Source organism: Brugia malayi, assembly GCF_000002995.4.
Source record: "Brugia malayi strain FR3 genome assembly, contig: Bm_v4_Chr2_contig_001, whole genome shotgun sequence".
Classification (NCBI taxonomy): Eukaryota; Metazoa; Nematoda; class Chromadorea; order Rhabditida; family Onchocercidae; genus Brugia; species Brugia malayi.
In genome coordinates, this window is record NW_025062476.1 from 8,763,174 (window position 1) to 8,784,939 (window position 21,766).

The 21,766-nt window shown below is 33.4% G+C and overlaps 4 protein-coding genes across 6 annotated transcripts; 2 read left to right on the forward strand and 2 right to left on the reverse strand.

Moving 5' to 3' along the window:
• Positions 1-855: 855 nt before the first annotated feature.
• On the reverse strand, positions 856-9,520 carry Bm5537 (Amino acid permease family protein; the record flags this gene model as incomplete). Its single annotated transcript, XM_043078953.1, has 22 exons — positions 856-963; positions 1,235-1,346; positions 1,479-1,609; positions 2,117-2,216; positions 2,467-2,553; positions 2,634-2,761; positions 3,236-3,415; positions 3,791-3,886; positions 4,084-4,246; positions 4,361-4,458; positions 4,559-4,700; positions 4,890-5,014; positions 5,333-5,548; positions 5,749-5,912; positions 6,245-6,354; positions 6,603-6,685; positions 6,817-7,031; positions 7,210-7,344; positions 7,399-7,533; positions 7,837-7,947; positions 8,058-8,120; positions 9,358-9,520. The coding sequence occupies 22 exons, from the start codon at positions 9,518-9,520 to the stop codon at positions 856-858; spliced, it is 2,865 nt and encodes a 954-aa protein (XP_042934887.1).
• Positions 9,521-11,648: 2,128 nt separating this feature from the next.
• Positions 11,649-16,321, forward strand: Bma-nhl-3 (Uncharacterized protein; the record flags this gene model as incomplete). 3 transcript variants are annotated; one of them, XM_043078954.1, is made up of 13 exons in its annotated part: positions 11,649-11,765; positions 12,033-12,113; positions 12,527-12,756; positions 13,028-13,217; positions 13,454-13,484; positions 13,752-13,904; positions 13,989-14,283; positions 14,507-14,718; positions 14,899-15,065; positions 15,179-15,268; positions 15,572-15,722; positions 15,921-16,075; positions 16,175-16,321. In XM_043078954.1, 13 exons carry the CDS (start codon positions 11,649-11,651, stop codon positions 16,319-16,321), a joined length of 2,019 nt encoding a protein of 672 aa, XP_042934888.1. The 3 variants fall into 3 exon arrangements, with proteins under 3 accessions (XP_042934888.1, XP_042934889.1, XP_042934890.1); XM_043078956.1 differs by lacking the exons at positions 11,649-11,765; positions 12,033-12,113; positions 12,527-12,756; positions 13,028-13,217; positions 13,454-13,484 and having other exon boundaries at positions 13,814-13,904; XM_043078955.1 differs by lacking the exons at positions 13,752-13,904; positions 13,989-14,283; positions 14,507-14,718; ... (3 more) ...; positions 15,921-16,075; positions 16,175-16,321 and having other exon boundaries at positions 13,454-13,579.
• An 858-nt stretch (positions 16,322-17,179) lies between these two features.
• Positions 17,180-19,078, reverse strand: Bm6239 (Uncharacterized protein; the record flags this gene model as incomplete). Its single annotated transcript, XM_001900148.1, has 4 exons — positions 17,180-17,436; positions 17,818-17,916; positions 18,396-18,587; positions 18,940-19,078. The coding sequence occupies 4 exons, from the start codon at positions 19,076-19,078 to the stop codon at positions 17,180-17,182; spliced, it is 687 nt and encodes a 228-aa protein (XP_001900183.1).
• A 1,000-nt stretch (positions 19,079-20,078) lies between these two features.
• On the forward strand, positions 20,079-21,597 carry Bma-tpk-1 (Uncharacterized protein; the record flags this gene model as incomplete). The annotated part of the gene is made up of 6 exons (XM_001900147.1): positions 20,079-20,124; positions 20,386-20,518; positions 20,584-20,761; positions 20,878-21,015; positions 21,129-21,246; positions 21,464-21,597. 6 exons carry the CDS (start codon positions 20,079-20,081, stop codon positions 21,595-21,597), a joined length of 747 nt encoding a protein of 248 aa, XP_001900182.1.
• Positions 21,598-21,766: the final 169 nt, after the last annotated feature.

Consider the following 21,766-nt stretch of genomic DNA (forward strand, 5'->3'; position numbering starts at 1 on the left):
AATATGAATTGAACAGTTCTTCCATTCAAAAATAAACAGAATGAAATCATTGCTAAATCCTCAATTTTGCTAAACAAAAAGAAAGTTGGTGGAATGACTAAATAATATACTAAACATATATATGAAGCAATAGTATAAAATTGGAAATGAAAAGTATATTTTACATATGGTTCTCCCCCTCTCGTCTTTCTAACTCTTCCTTCTTAAGCCAAAGATTTAGGTGAATTAAACTATCATAGGAAAATGCTTACAGCAGCATAAGAAATATCACAGCGAATAAAAAATGTTAAAAAAGAACTTCAAAATAATGGAAAGGGAGAAAAAAATTGGGACGGAAATGGGATTTTTTCGCACAATATCCTTCACAAAACTAAATTTAGGGAAAAATAAATGGAAACGCAACACCATACAATAGCAAGAGGAAACTGGCTTCTGAGAAGCCCAAATTTTTGTACCACACTGAAGAGTTTCATGAATTTTGATAAATTTATTCTAACGAAAATAAACGACAACTCGGTGAAACTCAAAATTAATTATTAAAACTCTTAGACCACCTGAAAAACAGTTTTAACAGCTGAGAACTAAACTAACACGGTGATGAAACAAACGAATATTAAAATTCTATTTTGCAAATCCAAGCAGTTATATCTCGGGTACATCAATTTGGTGCCACGTGTATGATTTCGTGATTCTTAACGAAAATAGTTCTTCACGGTAATTATAACCACCAAAAAAGAGATCAATAGTTTTTCAAATAAGTAGTGTATAATTAAAATATACTTTAAGTTATTAATCTTTTAACAGCTGTTTGATAGTCCTAATCACTATAGTAGTTGCTTTTTCTTGGACTGCAAATTATAGAGCCGTTGATATAACTGAGGACAAACCATGTACTAACAATGTTGGTGGTAACCCATCAGTCAAATACCTTATTACTTCCAAATACTGTTCACTTCGTGAAACCTGAAGAATAAAAATAAATTACTAAAATAAATTTCCCATTACCCATTACTAGTGCTTCCATAGCTATTTAAACTTTTAGCTCTTTCTAATCATTAAAATGTTTTTTGTTAGTTTCTAATCATTAAAATGAATCAGCGCACTTATTATTTCTTTATTTCTCTTCAATATACCTAATTATATTTAATTTCATATTGATAGCTGAGCAAGTTTATAGAGATAATTATTCTTTACATTCATTTTCAACATGTTTCAAAGTACTGGAAAAAATTACGTCTTTTGGTGGAGTTGGTAAATTTAACAAGCAAACAGCTGCATCACCACTGTTCTTTTTGATTAAATCATTCAGAGCTGTCAAATAAGGCATTGGCAAATCAACTGATTCCCTGCAGCAGAAGACCAACACTTACACAATATAATGCCAAAATTTAAAAATGCCAGAATGTGTTTTGAATGAATAATGCAAATGAAAGCGTAACCAGAATTAAAAACATTAAATTCATTAATTTTCAGGTGACCTTAATGGAGCGGATGGACTGTCATTATCAAGATGACAAATAACATGATCCCATGGTGTCACCAGTGATTTCGCGTTTATTCGAAGATGTGCGAGCATTTGCTTCAACTGCCGCTCACGCCTTTGCATATCCTGCATAATATGTTCAGTTAAGTAAAGAGCATAGAATACGGAGACCGTGAGACCGTGCCGTACACACTATTACTTTCAGAAATGTTGCACTTGTAAAATTGCTCTATAAAGATGGATGCAAACGGGTTTGCAAAGGAATGTAAATTTAATTTAAAATCTGTCGTGTTTCCATGACTTACTGAGAAATAATCCGATTAAAAATCCACTCTTTCTTGATGGTAAATCGCTATACAACGTTAAATATAAAGGAAACCAATCATAGGTAGCAAGCAAGTATGAAAAAAAATATTGCTCTATTTGTCACTAAATTAAGACTAGAATGATCTGACCAACGATTTCAGTAAACTGATGAGCCAGAATGTTTGGCTGTTGATAATATAAGACAGAAACTCATATAAAGTATTGATGCATCTAGTATAAAACTTAAATGTAACAAAGAGTAGTATAATATTCTTCAAACAAAGAGTAGAATAATTCTGAACGAGATAATATTTAATCAAGACAGACCTGCAAGCTATTAACACAAATGAAAACGCGCAAAACTGATGATGAGCGCCATCGAGTACTCATAGATAGTATGCAAGCCATTTGGAGCAAGAAAAGAGAACTGAAAAGTGTTTAAAAGTCTTTTTTAAACATCTTCATAAAAAGCATTAACAGCAGGTGAACTTTTGATAACGGAATCAAAAGAAGCGTTGAACTGAATCACTGTAAGACAAAAAAAAATTGTCCCGACTAATAATAATATTAGAATATTAAAAACAACTTAAGAATTAAAACAAAATCACTAAAAAAACAAAAATTGGCTTTAGGACCAAGAATTTAAAAAAAATACGTCGCTGATTATAGAAACATACCTGTTACCCCAGCCAAGTCCTGTTTCACCGGGTTTTTGTATGAATACTGGCCAAACGTCAATGAATTTTTTTTTACCATTCCATCCTCTGAAATATAATATGCAAATTAATTTAAAAAATGAGTTGAACTCTCGAACTCAATCCTAAAAAATTCCTTTTTCGTGAACCTTGGGGCGTCCTTGTCCAGATGATTGAAATAGCGCGCAATACACAAATTTTTGTTGATATGAATTACATCATTCAAAATGCGTACATATTCCTCGCTATCTAAACGTTCATAAAAACCATTAGGCTCCTGAAAAACCGCTCGAACCATAAATTATTAAACTAAGTAAGGAAACAGGAAACTTCGGAATTTCCAAAAGTAAATTATTTTTAAAATTTTTTAAGTCCAAAATTTTATTCGCTTATTGACTTATATATGTTACATAGAATCATGATATGAATATATGTTTTCATATTCAGTGCTTTTCTTCAATATTCTTGAAGGAATTCCACTGAGATGTAAAAATATACTAACTCCTCTGGCACACAAGAATGAACTAATTTCCAGCCAAGGTTTTACTATGTAAGTGTAGAACACCATTTTAAAAAGTTTCCAACAAATATGGAAAATTACGGACCAAATTCAGTGAAGCAGAGAACAACAAACAACTCAAACTTTTAAAAACATTTTTGAAAATGACTAAGAATTTTCAAAAATATTTTAGGAAACATGAAAAGTTAGAACAAACCAGAATCTCTAAATAAAAGTCTAAAAAAAACTTACGCGTGGCATATAATCTGAAGCTGTGAAATATTCGACAACTGCAGCTCGATCGATCCGAGAAAATCTAAGATCCTTCAGAAGAGAAGATTCAGCGAGAGTAGTTTCTGTCGGAAATTTTTCATGAAAACCCAAAACCACGGTGTTTGGTTTCATGGCTCCCAAACCAGATAAACGCATTAACTGAAGCATCAAAAATATATTAACAATTGTTTTCTCGAAAAGAAAAAGATTCAAGCCAATTCTCTCGAGCAATGAGAGAAAATCCAACTGCTTAAAAAACTGTTGCATATGTATGCTACACTTTGCTTTGTTTTTTCTAAATGATCACTTATTTACTCCTTGAAACACTCATGAAGCCCATCGCTATAAAATATAAGACGTTTGGTGCAGAGCTGCAAAAAATACACTTCGTAATGCCACTGTTCTTAAAAAATCCGTCAATCTACAAATAATTACATATTTCTGAATTATTTTAGATATACAGCACTCCTTAAATTCTAAGCATTCACTTCCCTATCATCATTTTATAATGTTATCATAACTGCAGAAATTTACCTGTTGTATGCCTTCACGTACTGACTTCGAAATCGTTAACTCAACAAAAGCTTTCAGTTTCAAATAATCAATTAAAGATAACCAATATGGGAATACCTGAAAATAAAAATACAATAAGTTTACAGACAATTATTCGAAATGTAAAAAAGCTGGTTGGCACTGCTTAATAATTTTATCAGCCGAAAATTAAAGTAATAAAAAGTAAAGTCATGAAAAAGATTTTGTTATGATAATAAATAGTGGTGAAGAACGATACGTCTCAGAATACTATAGAGCAATTACTTAACTACTACCTCATGCAATGGGTCCAAGTTCGGACTACTATCATCCATGCTACCTTTTTGTACGTGACCAATTACATATAAGCCACTTTTCTTCAAATCATTGATGAAGTCCATGAGCGGAAAAACGCTCGCCGGACGACTGACTAGAAGAAGTATTTGCGGTCGCCAATACCTAAAACAGATTAATAAGAACAAAACAACTATCTTATTTTGTAATATTAGGATGAATTATACTCATTATCCTTGATCTTGAAATCAATTCTTTATTTAAGAAGACAAAACATACTTTACGTGTTCTTTGCGAACATCAAGAAGAAGAAGATACTTTCGTACTTGATGGTAAATCAAAGCTTGAGATATAGATCCCCAAGATCCTACTGGAGCCTGAAAGAATGTCCCTTGGAAAGAATTTGAAAGTATTGAAAGCTAAGGAAAATAAACATTAATTCAAAATAATAAAAGCCAACAGTAATAAAAACTGTACCTGGTAATGCAAAATTATGATCAAGATTAAAAGAACGATGACACCAATAGCACTCATAGCAGCATCAATAACTAACATCATTACAATGGTACTTATAACACCGACTGCACAAGTATGCCAGGTGAAATATTTAAAAGTTGGCCTAAAAATAAGTCCTAAAGTTCGTAAACATTAGCATAAATATCAAAAGAAAATTTAGACTGCGTCATCCACTGGGCTATATTAGTTTATAACCAAATCACTTAACCAACTTTTGCTGACGATGCTGAGGATGAGAAAGCTTAAACTTAAATATATACATCAAAAAATTGAATTTTTGAAAAAGCCTTGCCGAAAATTCGGAGCGCTTGTCAATTCCAGTGCTAAGCAAGCAATATTAACGCCCATATAGGATAACAAGAAAAAAATAGATGTTAGTTTCGCAATTCTATTCATTGTACCAATCAAGAAAACCAACTGCAAAGAATTTGTAAATAATAAACATAACATTCCACCAACATCATTAACTTCCATTTCATTAAAAAAGTGATGACAGTTAGAGGTGTAAAATCTCATTACATATTACTACATGCTGAAACATAACTTATAATTTTTCTTGCTGTCAACCATACATCACAAAAAAAGTTAAGTGAAGTAAATACGATAAAAACGAACAGTGTTAAAATAAAACTTCTGTATATATGGTTGAAAAACTTTCTCAGATCAGCTTCCTCAGATGCATAAATTATATAAAAACTTAAAAGGCAAAAGCAACTAATAAAGAATAAACAGCACCACGACGCAAATCCATGATATTATCACCGACGCGACAGGATTGCCTCCACCGACTTCAATTTTCGCTGGATGAAGTAAGTAACCAAAAAGCTTATCATGTGCAACGCGATTCAAAACACGGGATGCACCAATCATGTTACTCATAGATGAGAAAAATGTTGTCGAGAATATGCCAATAAGAATAAACAGTGGCGAAATGTTCACATTCATCATGACCTTTAATTAATTTCCAAATCCTTTACTTGTGACAACTCATTTTAGAAACTAGTTTTTGAAAAGAGAAGTTTTTAAAACTACCAAGATATATATTTTAAGACAGTACTACCAAGATACATATACATGTATAAAGTTTCACATAACAGATACCAGGAAATATTAAGAATTCAAGAACAATAAAAAGTGTAGTGAAACCTTACTGAATAATTCGACTGAAGTAATTCACGACTACATGTAGCAGCAGTAAAAAATGCCGTAATAATGTAGACAAATAGTGTCACGAAAACGGCCTGTACAGTGCCACGTGGAATGGAAGTGCATGGACGAGCCAATTCACCAGACATATTTGCGCCAGCCATCAGTCCTGGTAATTTATAAAAGTTTGAAGAATTTTGAGTCCTCAATTCTTTACCTCCTTACTACATCTCAACCCACTACCAGTAAAACTAAAAGGAAACTTCGTAAACCGCTCAGCCAAAAATAAATTTAGCATGTATATCAATATGGCGAGATAACCCATAATTGAAAAACTCTATTGCTATCACACAAGAATAAACTTTATGACAAAACAAACAACTCATAATGATTAATTAGTTGTAGTTAAACCGTCATGTTTTCCACTAGTTAAGATGTCTTCAAATAATCTAAAACTACGCATGTGAAATTAAACTAGTTAAACATAATTTGATAACCCACCAGTAATACCGCTGAATATAATAGCAAACATCATAGCAAAATCAGTAGGATTTGATGTTGTATAATCAAATGTATAATTTGCCATCATATTATTTATGAGAGTCGCGAATCTAAATGTGAACTCATATTCTGCTCTCGAAAAATCTTAAAAATAGAAAACAACATGCTTTGCACATGAACTATGTTCTGTCCTTTTATTTTCAGGATATACGAGTATGTCGTCTGCATGACACTAGTGTAAACTATGAATCTGAACTCTTATTCGCTCAGTCCGAATAAAAAACGGAAAGTCACAAATCTTTCCGAAATGCTGGAATGCTATAACTTTATTCTATTATGAATAGATTTCAAGAATTACCTGAATCCTGTATAAGGTGTTTTTAATGTCTGGTTGAAGTCAGGTATCTTCTCAGAAGAGGGGTCTGACAGATTTGATGAAATCTGTAAAAACATCCATTTCCAATGGAATTTTTTTAAAACATATAGAAAAAGTGCAAAAACAAGATTTAATCAACATCGAGAAGTAAAAAAATAATAGTCACAGAACCTGCACGGCAGGTGGAGAAACTTACCATATACGCTATTTCATTTGTTTTTGGTATCGGAACACTGAATGGTGCAACTATAAATGCTGATAATAAAAATGTAACATAACAAACAGAAATAACATTGAATGTAATAAACGCTGTTTTAGCAAACAGTCTAGCTCCAAGAAGACATAACAACAACAGAACAACGGAGACTAATACACAACATAGAAATTTCCAGCTGGCGCTAGATGGCGAACCTGAAATTGAACTATATTACATATATATTACGGCCACATTATATATGCAGTTTCTTACTTACTGTATCAGTCTAGCCAAAATCAGAATGTTTATCGAAGTATGATACAATGATCATATATATGATCATTTTATTCCCACCACAAAATATAATCCCACTAAAAATGAAATAAAACATACTCTCTTCACCAATACTGCTTAATAAAGCTTCAGTAAATCCAGATATATATAAGGCGCAAGAAAAAACATTGGCAATATAAAATAGTAATCCAATGGCACCGCCAAACTCTGGTCCCAATGACCTGCTTATCATATCTAAAAATAAACCGTCTTCTCCAAAATAATGAGAAAAAAAAGATAACAACTTACAATAAACTCCACCGCCTTCGATAGCACCATTTGAGGAAATAGCGCACAGTGAAAGGACAGTTAACATAACGATTGCATATGCAAGGAAAAGTTGCAAAATTGTTTGCAGGAAACCCAACTGACCAACAACGAAACCTTGAAATAGTTTATTTCTTTCTTTAGAAACAAACTTTCCCACCCATGAATTTTTGCTTTCAGCAGTATATGTCTTAAATAAAGATTAAATAAAAATTAAACAAAAACCAAACTTCAAAAAATTAGAAATAAAAAAAAATTTAAAACAGCTTCATGATTTTGCGTATCAACATAAATAAATGCGCGAAAGTTTACATTAGCAAACACTGATCAATAAAGGCAATCAGAATCGTATACGCAAACTGATTTCAACCACAATTTCTCTAAAGATGTAATGTCAAAAACTTCAATCAAAAGATCTACCCATCCGAAGAAAGAGCAAAACACTGAACATCGAAATTGCCACAGGCGCAAAAACACCGGATAGTGTGGATAATCCATTTGGTTTAGCAGTATTTACGAAATCCACAGAATCTATAAGAAAAAAAATTTCGGGATCAGCAATAAAACAATGCCATTCAATTGACTGAATATATTAAAGATTTAATCTCACCGAGCTATTGCTCTCGGAAATGAAAACTTACGAAGACAAGATCGTTCTTCGGTATACATTTGTGCTGTTCCACTGCTTAATCTCGTACCTGGATCTGTAAATTTATTTTATTTAAACACTTTAAAGAATTCTAAAATTTAAACAAGATCAAGCAAAAGATGAATAGGAAAATACTACATTAAACAAGAAATGAACTTCAAAAAAATTTAAAAACAAAGATTTATTAAGAAAAGAGGAAACCGTTAGTAGTTTCATTTTCAAATTATTATAATATGGTCTCACTATATTTCAAATGTCCAATTAAAAGGAACCGTTAATGGAAAAACATGCTAATGATCATAGAAAGTACTACCAAGTCGCAGTTCTTTCAATGATACGAAAAAACTATCTGATGGAAATCTATATTGGCTTTCAAATTCTATGAGTCAATGTTCAGTGCTTTTATTTTCATTCATCAAAATTTACTGCAAAATTATTTCTTATTTGCATAAGAACAACAGATTCATAACGCAGTGATTAAACCTGACTTTAAGATCCTTTTATTATCTACGAGATGCAGCATTCACAACAGGTATCCACACGAAATAATCTAGCAATCTTAGTAATCCTGATATATTTCATAAGCTACAAATTCCATCGTAAATAGAAATCTCATCACGATTGGTGAGATTGCGACAGGAATATTACATAAGCCAAAATTCCCAAATTCATGTAAGGTTTTTACATGCGTCCCATATTCCACTGTTATGGTTCGTCATTCTGATAAAAAAACCGTTTATAGCACTTAAGCACACAAATTCCTTAAACAATCCTAAATATCCATGAACACTAGCTTTTTACATTAGTACTGATAAAGTAAATTTATCACTTACGGCTAAGATAGATCATGAAGTGTGTTTCGACTTCCAAGATAACTACTTGACCTCACATTTCTCCATGCTTCTCATTATCTTATGGGTAGTCCTACTGTCCGCATTCACGAAGAAAGATCTGCATTGAGGTCTCAAAGTTTGCATTTGTTACTCACTTTTTTTTCAAAAGTTTCACATTTGCCTTAAGGTTACATTTTTAATAGAAATTAAAAGTGACATAAATCTCAAAACAGTTAACGTTCACTTTCTGGTGATGCTGCTTGACGAAATTTAGCCTTTATATAAAATTTCTTCATTTAGTAAGGATCACTTGAGTACTGATCCAACACGTAAAGTAAAAGTTAGGCTGAGACAAACTATCAGTAAGTACTATTAATAACATCTGCACATACATAATTCAAGGATGCAAAGAAAGTAAAGAAGATGCAAAAATCATGAAAACAGTAAATTCTCTCGTACCCATCATAAGTGGTGCTTTATCCGGTTTTCTACTTCCATCACTAATAGGAGATCCATTTGTACGTGACTGCATTACTGATTCGGTCGCATTTCTTGGCAGTACGCCACCGTATGATGTCGTTGGAGAAATGTTATCATTGTGGACTTGTATACGATCATCCATTCACCTGAAAAGTACAAAGAGTTCACATTAGAAAATCGATAAGTCAAAGACTTCATTGATCCTGTGACAACATCACAGTTACACCTCATACGATGTGCCCCGTCATATATGACACACATTCTTGCACATAAGTTCATGCACACAGTTACAACTTTTCTCGCAGCAAGTGCTAATTTCAATCACTGAAGGTAGTAAATCTCGGCACGTGACTTATGATATTTAATTGCGATAAATGATCTCTTCTTTCCCTCTTCTCTCCTCTCTTTAAGAGTACGGCTTAAGGATGATGAAAGTTCTAACTTGGATGTTACGGGATAGCTTAGCCTAACAAAGATGTTGATATACTACTATGCTTCGAGCTAGCTAGCTAAGTATTAATCAATTAAAGAACTATAGTTCCTTTTATAGAAAAACAATTCAGCAACAATTAAACAATTCACATGTAAATCCCGTAGATAAACCATCTTTCTGGCGATTTGAATTTCACTTAAAAGTTAATCGTAATTTAGAGGAACAAAAGAACTAAAGGAAATACACGTCAAATTTCATAGAAACTGTGTAATCTCCCTCCCCCTCCCCTTCTCTCTCTATAACATAGTCTGTTTTCAATATCTAGGATTTCACGGTTCAGTCGCAATACGATCTACTTATTTTTTATGGACAACTTTCTTTTATCATTCCCGAGAGAATTCGGTGCTGTTAGCGAAGCAATTGATAATTCATAAATCGAATTCTGAAAAACTGTTTCACAGCTACTGGGTTTAAGGTCACTATGTTACAAACAAATAATGGATATACTGGTGATTATCACCGGTATAAAGAGATAAACATTAATCCTGCAAGAATTAATTTTTCTATTTCCAGCTTATTCTTCAACCATTTTCATTATATTATTTTATCTAATAGGCATTTTAGAATTAATTCATTTGTTTATGTGAGGTTGGCCAACTTCTACTAAGAGTTCCTGCATTTTATGATCGGAATCATAAGCAAATGAAATGTGTTACAAGTTTAGTGCGCGGAAACAGATAAAGGATACGACTGTGAAACGAATGAAGAAATATTGTTTTTTTTTAAGCCTAATGAATGAGACATGAAAAGAGATGTGAATCTTTTGCTCCAATATTTTTTCTCTCCAACTGTACAGCGCAGGTAATAACAATAACGACAGATTGTCAGGGGTGAACCACCGTTGTGACACTGTTAGGGAAGATCCACGCTACTGGCTTAATTTAAATTAGAGTAGTTCGGTCGATCAGTCACTTATTGAAGGCATTTTTATTCAATCCTAAGATATTGGCCGAGCCATCTTTCGGAAAAAGCATTAGTTCAGTGACCTTCAGCCCAAATCAGAAAAGAGTGTCTGTGTAAGATTGTTTCTAGTTCAACTTTTCCAGATGTTTGATTTCACTGTACTTGGAAGTATAAATTAGTAAATTATTTTTTATAACATTTTTTGCTTGGTTAAAAAAATTGATTACAATCAGATATCTTAATTATACAGTACTAAACATTATTCCGGTAGACATTGTTCTGCTTCTCTTCGAGAGAAGAAACTGATTCATAAAAAAATGTCCTTTTCACAGTTTTGCTTCTCTTCTGTAAAATTAAACTAAAAATTAATGTAAAAATTGTTTCAAAACGGCATAAACATGATTTTATTTCATATCTTTTTAATAGCTTTGTTCTGTATAGAAAATTACTTTTTCATAATAAATTTACATTTCTTAGTAAACTTAAGCTATATTTGCAAGTAATTTCGATAATGTGCCATCATTGGACCGTTTGTGCCACATTTAATAATCTTTGATTTAACACAGTGATATCATTGAACAACAAACACATTAAATAAACAACAATGATAATAGTCTAATTTTACCAACAACAATGATAAATGGTATCTTTTCTTAATTCTGTTTCAGAATTTATACAAGACATTGATGGTGGTTGTGATCTCTATGCATATACTAGAATGGGACATCAATAAAAAACATTGGCTGTTGTTGTACTGGTAGTGTATGCTTTATCATAGTCCACATCCATCAGCAAGGCTTGTCGACAAGAAAAAAGAACTTTTTCTTTTCTCTGTGTATTAATTCTACAGTGCATTGCGCTACGCTATTAGCAGATGAGGTTAACCCGTGGCCATATGGCCTCAACCTTTATCGAAACAGTTAATATCAATTTGGAGGATTTCTCTGAAACATTTTTGACCTGTGCTACATGCTTGTGCACTTACGATCAGGTAACTGAGTTATATCACTAATTAAAGGAACCTGATTGAGTAATTTTTTTCCTAAAACTCCTCATAATTGTTGTTTTGAAGTCTTAATGTAAAACAGGCATGCTTATATTAAATGATGCTAATTCTTATTGAAACAAGTTAGCAGAAATATCTTCAAAAGCAAAAAATTTTTTGGTTTAGAACTCTTTAGTGTTCTAATTAGGCGGATTTAAAAAAAAATATATATAAATATCTATTCAATAAAGAAGGCTTTTCCTTTTTCTTCAGGAACAAAAAAAAGCGAAGCTTCTTTCGTGTTCTCATACTGTATGTTTGGAATGTCTGCTACATATGGAGCAGCTGCCGCAGGTAAGTCATAAAAAGGGTAATTTCTGCAGGATTATAGTTAAAAAATGAACTGAAAAGGATTGGACACTGATTTTATTGCAGTATATATTGTTCCTTATTTTATTACTAACTTGACAGTTAATGCATTTTTACCTTTCCACTTATACTTTAAAGGACGGGACTAGCAAACTCGGCATTAAGTTTTAGAGGGACGGAAATTGGTGGCAAGGAACTGTTTGTCTAGCGAACTTCTACAAGTCAATAAAGAAATGCATTTTCTGGATGAATTTTAGGAGCAAAACTATTGTAGCAATGTGAATCACACATTCCACTTCATTTCATACAAAGTGGTGAAATTTTTTATGCGTAATACTGATAAAAGATTTAGTAAGGTCACTTTTGCTCAGTGTATTTTTCCGTAAGATAAATTACAGGTGATTGAAACAGGTGTCGTGCGTTGTCCTCTTTGTCGTGAGATGATTACTATACCTTCGGGTGGCTCGAATGCATTCCCTTCTTCATTTCTCATTAACCAACTTCTTGATTTGATGCAGAAACAGCGGAAAGACGTTGTACCCAACTGTTCAGTACATCAACAAGAGCAACTGCTCTATTGTGAGGCATGCGATCTCGTTTTTTGTCAACATTGTGATTCTCTTTCCACGTAAGTACTTATGGCTCCTCTTTTTTGCTTTACTGTTGTTTATCATGAATATACTTCTGTCAAACTGCAAAGTTCCACAAGATATCCGTAGGCAAATAACAAGAAACTCAAAGTTTAGTGATTTGATGCAAATTCAATTTTTTATCCACAGAAGTTGCACAATTGCAGTGTAATGGAAATATACATTGAAATATAAGATTTTATGTTTTAAAATATTTCTTCTAGACCTACCATATTATTGTTGCAAAAATTTTTTGGTATAAATTTTTAGGCGTGACTGCTCTGATCATACAGTAATTCCTTTTTCAATTGCAATAAAGCGCCTATCGGAAATTGTTGTATATAAAGCGAATCAGTGTGTTGTAAGCTTGAATACGGCTGCAGCTAATGTAAAATTCGAGACTTTGCAGTTGGATCGAAATGTTGATAATGTCGTAGATGGACTAAATGCATCTTTTCAGGTAAGCATTGGATTCATTATATCGTCATTTTTTTTGCAAGAATCTCCTAGAAACTGGGGGTAATGAATGAAATGGAGAAATGAGACAAAATCATTCGTCAGTAAGAGTTCAAATTTAACAGGTAGTGAAACAGAGAATGGAGAAGCTACAAGAATCGAAATAGAGTAGCTAGGTTCTAATGAATCAGTTTACAAGATAAGGTTAATTGTCGATCCAGTTAGAGTGCCGGTTTTCAGGAAATATGTCAGTTGGTGGAGAATCGACGTCGTGAGCTGATCGATGCAGTTCGAATGATGAGGGACGAAAAACAGAAAGTATTGCGCGATCAGACAGAATTGATTGATTCATACCGCAAAAAATAATAATTTGCTTTTTTTTTTCTTTAATGGGGTTTTGCTGACTTGACTCATTGGTCTGTCGATCTCACGTATTGTATAAATTCTATTTTTGAAAAGAATTTGGACTAATTCCTTCTGCTTCATTCCATCACTAGTGAATTCAAATTACACGGTGATCAATGCTTTTGTAGGTTAGAAAGAGAATTAGGAATTTGCGAAGTGGATGTACGTGAAATAGGAGTACGTGCGAGACGTGTTATGGCAGCTACTGAAGAAGCACTTGCTCTAACAGAACCTCGTGAAAACGCTTTCTTGAAACTACATATGGATACCAAAAAACTTCTATTTGGTGCGTCATTTCCTTTCACATATAGGGTTGATGGCTTGTTTATTGCGTCCGTTTGTCAATTTTCAATTATAAGCAGTATTTCAGAGATCGAGAAGTCACTTAGTCAGTTTGGCGCAGTATCCGGTTCAACAACGTTTCCAGGACAGTGTGTTATAGAACTGTTGGATACATCCGGTGTATGTACGGAAACCCATCTAATGTTGACAACATACGATGTTAGCGGTAAACGCCGAAATAATGGTGGTGACCCAGTAAGAGTAGAAGTTGTGAAGGCGAAATTGGGACGGCAAACTTCAGGTGAAAGTGTTGATGAAAAAGTTGAAATAATTGATGCAACAATAAAAGACGAAGAGGATGGAACGTACTCCATTTGTTTCAAGTAATTTTTCCTTTTTTTCTATTAATTGTTTCATGACATAATTTTGCTTAACATTCTGGAACATGAATTTCAATAGCGTCTTTTGCTGCAATGTTAAATATTGTCACTCATACATGCTTCTAAAACTGTTGAATTATTAATTAATGAATTTTAATTACCCAAAAGTTCGTGTTACAACAATTTATTAATAATAAAATTTTTGAATCGTGAATTATTTTTTTAGAGCTTACGAACCATGTGAATACTTGATTTGTGTAACGATTTTTGGTCGGCCAGTAAAAAATAGCCCTTTTTCCGTAAATGTAAGTAGCCATCATTGCCCAAAATGGCATTTCGGGTCTCATGGAGCAGGAGCACTTCAGCTGAATCAGCCAGTAAAAGTATTTCAGGATATAAGGGAACAAATTTATATTCTGGATACTGGCAATAATCGAAGTTAGTTTTAATCTCACAGCTCCTTTTTGAGCTCAAAACTTTGATGAAATAGTACTAGTCCAATACTCGTAGAACTTCTTAATTTCATTGCTATTTTTAGCAAATTCATTTTTGGATTTCTTTTGTGAGAAACAATGTTTCAGTTCATATTTTTCTGTTCAGAATAGTTAAAATTTTCAGTAAAAGTTCTGAATGTAAACGGAGAATTTCTGAGGGATATGAAAGGTGAGGGAATCAAAGGTGGTAGTACCATTGGCATGTCAGTTTTACAGTCCGGTGATATTTTAACCTTAAATTGGAGAACCAAAGAATTATATAGATCTGATTCTTCTGGAGGACTTCTTCAGGTTCCTTTTGACAGTGACAGTTCTATTTTTTCTTATATTTTTTTCATTTTATCAGTATTCCATGGATCTGTTGTTAAACAATGTCAACAGTGGTACTGGTAATCTGATTACAGACCATGAGTTTTACCGAATTTGCTGAACCTGTTGATCTTTGTGTTGACACCCATGGACGATACATAATTGCTGATACCGCGTGTGCTAAGGTAATTTGACGAATGTATTTTTTATTGGTTAGTGTTTAGATAGCACTGGCGATAACCGCATAAGTCGAACTGTAAGGTTACACCGTTAAAAATTGCAAGTTTTCGTTTTGGTCTGCTTGGCAATTAACCTCGCAAAGTAAATATTGCAAGTGTTCAAAGAATGTGCTCAGTTCTAAATAGTAGGCTGTTAAAGACCTATATTTGTTGCTTTATTTTCTTTATTATTTTAAACAAATGGTCTAGTGAGTTGTATTTGGAAATATTCTTTTTTTCAGGAAATATCTTTTTTTTTTTTCATTTCAGGTGTTTGTTTTTGATAGTGCATTTCGTCCACTGTTCAGCTTTAGCGTGACAACTCACGCAGGCCTGTCCCCCATAACATGTGTTTGTATAGGTCTTAATGATGATATTCTTGTGGGTACCTGTACTGCTCTACTATTATATGACGGAGGAGGTTTATTTCTTTTTCATTTTCGTGAAACTTGAGCTACTTCACGTGCACTAATTCATTCCTGCTTTTTTACATCATTTAAATTGCTTTTAATGAAAAGGATACAGGTTAGGGGCACTGTTTCATATTAGGGAAATGTATCGTAATAGCATGTTTCCCTAGCAATAGCATTTCATTCACACTGTAAAGTTTATTTAATAGGCCATTTTATGCGTGAAATATCGTTATGCTCAACCACACATCCTGTCCGAATTATGGTTCTAGCATGTTCTGTGTGTCCGCTAACGGGCAACATTGTTTCGGCCGTCGTGGATTCAAAGAAAAATCGAGCCTACCTCGTTGTTTGCCAGTATAAGGTAGTTCCACTCTATTAATTGCGTTCAGTTTAAGTTTTAAAACATCAGTAAAAATTTTTAAAACAGTAAAAAATTTTTTAAACAGCATTTGTTTTTCAGGGTAATTTCTTATTTTCTATGGATAGTTATGGATCACGTCTGAAACGTCCCAGTGGTGTTTTTATTGCTTCCACACTTAAGTGGAATGGAATGTGTTTTGTCGTTGATTCAGCCACCCACTCTGTAAAGGCTTTTCGTTATAAATAGTATTTTATACAAAAAACTTCGTCTTCGTTTTTCCTTTGGAAATTCCCAAATCTTAACAATCTCGTAATAACCCATCGAACACAGCTCTGGATTTCTTTTTTAGAAATTGAAATAACAATGATATTTAAGAAAACACTTCATTTTAATTGCCAGTAGAAGTATTTCGATTTCTTGATAGCCAGTACAGTCCATCTGTTTTTTTCCGCTTTTGTGTATATTTTTGATATACTGGACTTGTAAATAAAATTTTTTGCAACACTTCACAGTGAGAGTTTTGCCGTGTTATTCTAACATCCTAAGCATGCCGTGAGTTCACATTTAAAATTCTGAAATTCCGAACTCTCAATTATGTAACACTTCACGTGATACGGTTAGAATCATTCATATCAATAAAAACAATTACAAATCTTCAACATCATATTTTCAGCATTAAAAAAGAGATTTTTGGAATTGGAATTTTTTCAAACGTAATATTTTAGTGATAAAAACATATACTTTACAGTGTTAGAAAAACAATCATTTTTTACTAGTTTTTGTCTGCTAATGAGTGAATGCATTATGTGATGGAATATTCGTATAAAAAGTGTAAGAATATAAACAAAATATTCCGTCAAAACATTAATCCGTAATGAGCAATTGCCCAAAGAGGTCATCAGTGGAGAGTTCGTGATAATAAGTTTGAAAAAATGAATGCATGAAAAATTATATGAGGAGATAAAGAAACAAGATTATGCAACTCCTTACTGAATAAAAAGGAGTGTCATATATTATCCTAAACAAATAGTGCCATTACGACTAAATACTTTCTTGAGCAAATGATTCCGGGCAGAAAAAAGTGAAAGCAGTGGAACTAAGGAATTATAACTCGGTTTTTAAAGCCTTCGATTTATAATAATTAAATGTTTTTACCAATGACTGCTTAATTTGGTGAGCACAAGCATTGCTATAGACGTACAGCAGCTTTGCAAATGAAATCGGATCACCGTTTGCCAGAGAACCCATCCCCAACCATGCAGTGCTTAAAGGTGCAGCACCACGTCCATAGCATGCCATATATGATTCCGGTGCAAATTCATACGCATATCGCTCAAATTCACCATGACGAAAATTCTGACCTAAATTTTTATACAAATAGTTTAACGAAAACTGCAAACTATGTTGAAAACTAGGACTGGGTTTGGAAGTGAAAGAAACTTTTGTAAAGAATGAAGTTCGAAACTAGGCGAACAAAAGTCAGGATACATTTTAAATAATTAAATGACGAATAATGTTTTAAGATATGGACTCTAAATTGCGATTTCAAAGACAAATTTGGGAAAGATAAAGAAATATTTCAATTACGTGGCTTGAGTTTCGTTTAAATAAAGTACTCCCATTCTTTTTTTTTTTTTTTCTTAAACAAGTATATTAAGTGCCGCAAACAGAATAATTAACAGAAATCTCGATGTTTTGTCATTATTCCAATAATGAATTCAAATCAAAGAATGTCGACCAACCAGAATCTAACTTTTCCAAATTGCCACTATGAGTGCTGTAAGCAGTACGCACTATTTCGCCGCTCAAAACCGTACAGGTACTATTGACCCAATGCCATCCTAAAAAACAGAAATCTTCATGTTACGGAAATGAAAAATTTGGGTGGATGAATTCAAACATTCACATACATCATCAAAAAAAAAAAAAAAACGGGTTAAATTTTCGACGCAATTATTAAGTCTAACAGTGGCAAAATGGGAACCGTTCAGATAAAATTATGCCTTGATATGTTTATTTTAGATTTGTTTATCATTAATCACTTCATATACATAAACCACTTTTGTTCACAACCGTGATAAGTTTGTGTCTTTAAAGCAGTACAAGATGCACACGATTGTTCCTATCCCATAATTTCTCATTTGTGCCTTTAAATATTGTGTGCATTACTGAACTAAATCTATGAATTGTGAAAAAGGATAATGCTTGATTCATTAATGCACTTTTTTTTTGATCTACTACTTGATTCCATCTCTGCACAAATAAGATATATGTGCCTTGCGCGAACATTGGAAAAAGTGAGTTAAGAAAAAAAATTTACCAGCAAAACCAGCTGTTCGGTACGGTGCACGAAAAACAATGATAAATTCAGTGATGGATGCGTAAATAATGTTCATCTGTAAGTTTAATCCACCACCATAAACGGCTTCCCAGTCACTGTCGATGATTTGTAATGGATATGAACGGCGTAAATCGTTTCGTAATTTATTTACACTTGTAATCCCACTACTTCCTATTATGGAGAACTAATTTGTAAAAAAAAGTTTTTTTATAAAAACCCAAATTTAAAAAGAAAACTGAAGCTTGAAATGAAGTAGATGAAGTAAATGAAAGAGGTTAAGACTGAATGGGACAAAGCAAAGAGTGTAAAGACTCTCAACTACTTAAGACATATCCAAATTAAATGGTTAATGAGGATTTTCATGTCATGAAATCCTCTGTCATATGATTTCTTCATGAAAGTAAATATGTATAAGGGACAATAAATAAATAATAAAAAATATAAGGGACAATAAATAAATAAAATGGACATAAACCAAGAACGTCAATTTAGAACTCAAAGGCTTTAAAACAAGACATTATACCGTGTGCTGCAATACAGGCTTGTCGAAAAACTTTCGGTGAAATGGAATATGACTTCCATCGTAGTATGTACTGTACCACACTATACAATACGATGACGAAGACCACATAACGAACCACGCGAGTGAACACAAAAGCCATCGCTGCTAAAGACTTGCCTGTATATTTTCCAGCTGAAATCTAGCTCGTCTCTTCAAACACTTCCCACAATGCCACGTGACGTAACCACACGAAACGTCTGACCCAGCCCACCACTTTAATCCCACCAGAGCAACTAAGTAACTGCGCCAATATCCCCTCCAAACCAAGAAGAGTAAACCGACGCGCCTTGAAACATTACCGTGTCAGTAGATGACAATGTTATAATGGAAGTGCTGTGAAAATTAGTTGTGACCATAAAGGTGAACCTTGCAAAAGACTGCAAATAGATATTGTACAACTGTTAAGCTCGACTAAACGAACAGTTGAGAATGTATTGTCATTGTTCCAAAGCTTCTTTCTATTTTACGGCTTACCGAGCAAAAAGAGAAGAAGAATAGTAAAAATTAGCTGAGATGTATTGCAGTGTAAAGCTAAACTTGAGACGAACACGGCTTGCATAATTTGCCCTTTATGATTTTAGTTAAATCATCGGTCGTACTGTCTGCGACCATTACATCATTGAGAACAGTGCTCGACTACAACTGTCCACTAATTTACCGAAGTAGTAATCGCCGTAAATCGCTGCTCATCTTCTATTCGTTGTGCAGATCAAGGTCTTTCAGTTTATATGATGCATGACCAATGAAACATTTCCTTCTTTAAAAAATGATTTGTCAACTCCTCCACAGGATACCTATCAGCTTACAAGGTTGCAGTACATTTCTGAAGAACGCGATGTCTTAAAATAATATCCATTTTCTTTAATTCCGGAATTCGTGGCCGCGCGCCAGATTGACATCGATGATTCATTTTTGACTGCATTTTTTGAAGATACATGGGTCCATTCATAATTTGGACGTTTTCTTCCTCTTTCGCATTTTCAAATTCTCCGAGAAATTGACCATTCCGAGAAACTAAGTGACGGTCATTTTGTGCATTTTTTCCACAAAACTTTACTAAAGGTCAGTTTTCTTCAGCTGAACCAGTAATATTCGTTGAAATGAACATGAGAAGAACACAGCTATTGACTCCGTTACTTAGAGAAGGTTTGTTTTATTGAATAATTCTACTTTAAAAAATTTGACATTTATATACAATTAATCCTTAAGGTTACTGAATAATATATAATCTAATGGTATTAGTGGCTAAATAATTCTCGAGTGAAGTACTTCTTCATTTCCCTCGCTTCACTGGAAAAATTATTGAGAAACTTAAATTACTCCACTCGCGAATCTAACACTTTTATTGTGGATATATTTTACTCACTCAGTGGGTGACATTTTCACCAATATGCCAATGCTTTCCAGATAAAATTGGAATATTGTGGGTCAATTCGCAGCGTGAACAGTCATCTGCCAAACTAGCGCAACATTTATGGAACAAAAGCACATTCCGTAGTTGTACCGATGGAGCTGCTAATTTCATCATGTCGCTTGTCAAGTAAGCCTTTATTAACGTGGTTTTGTTGAGGCTTCGAGTTATAAAAACTTGAATAGAGCTTCCAGGAATGAAAATTACGTAATACCTGATTTGATTTCTGGCGATTTCGATTCCATTACCGTTGCGGCGAGGAAATTCTTCGAATCAGAGGTTGAAATTGTGGAAACTCCTGATCAAGACTACACCGACATGTGCAAAGCACTGCAAATTATTGCTGATAGGATGAGAAATAGAAAACTGGATGTATGTTGAGCAATTTTCCAGGTCATTCAAGAAGTTTTTGAGCTGTTCCATTGAAAAGTGATAGCAGTTGTTATGAACTACGACGTCTTCTTAAGATCTCATGGACAAAGTTTAAGATTTCAAAAGTTATTGTTTTGGGCGGACTCTTTGGGCGTTTTGATCATGTATTGTCATCTCTACATTCACTGCTACGATTCGATAGCTGCGAAATTGCAATTATTGATGGTGTTAATCTGGTCACGATTTTGCGTGAGGTACAAAAGCTTTATTCCCAATTTATAAACTATGCACAAGAGATTGAATTTGTGATTTCATTCTTGGTAATTTCAGTGTTGTGTGATATTGGCATCTGTTTGCCTGATTTTAGGGTTCTACGAGCTTAGATTTCGCTGGAGGCCAGCATCTTTTAACAGGAAAATGTGGCATTATCCCCTTAATCCAACGCAAAACGATGGTTTCATCGAATGGCTTGAAATGGAATTTAGGTACTGGAATAAAATCTTCTATAATCTTCCCTGACAATCTCAAGCTATCGTTTTCTCGAGTTCACTAGTATCGCCAGTCAAAGTCTCAAGTAATTAAACGCCCACAATAAATTTGGAATTAAAGTTTCCTGGCAAATACATCAGTCCTCACGCAATACCTATTATCTTTCATAAACCTCACTTTATTTTGCTATTCTTCAATGCAAGTAGTTTTCAGATAATACAGAACTTGCATTTGGCAAACTTATCAGTACGTCCAATGAAATGGTCAGTGATACAGTGTCGATAACCTGCACAGCTCCAGTAGTGTTCACCATAGAACTGTCAGAAAATGCTTTATCACTGCAATAATCTGGATATTTTTTATCACAAGGGGAAATAACTATTGGAATAAAGGCATTATCTTTAACTCTCTTATAAAGGCAACATGAATTTATTTTATTCCAATACAATGTATTTCAATTTATGACACAAATAACAAAAAAATACCTACAATAACAATACTTTGATATTTTCGAAC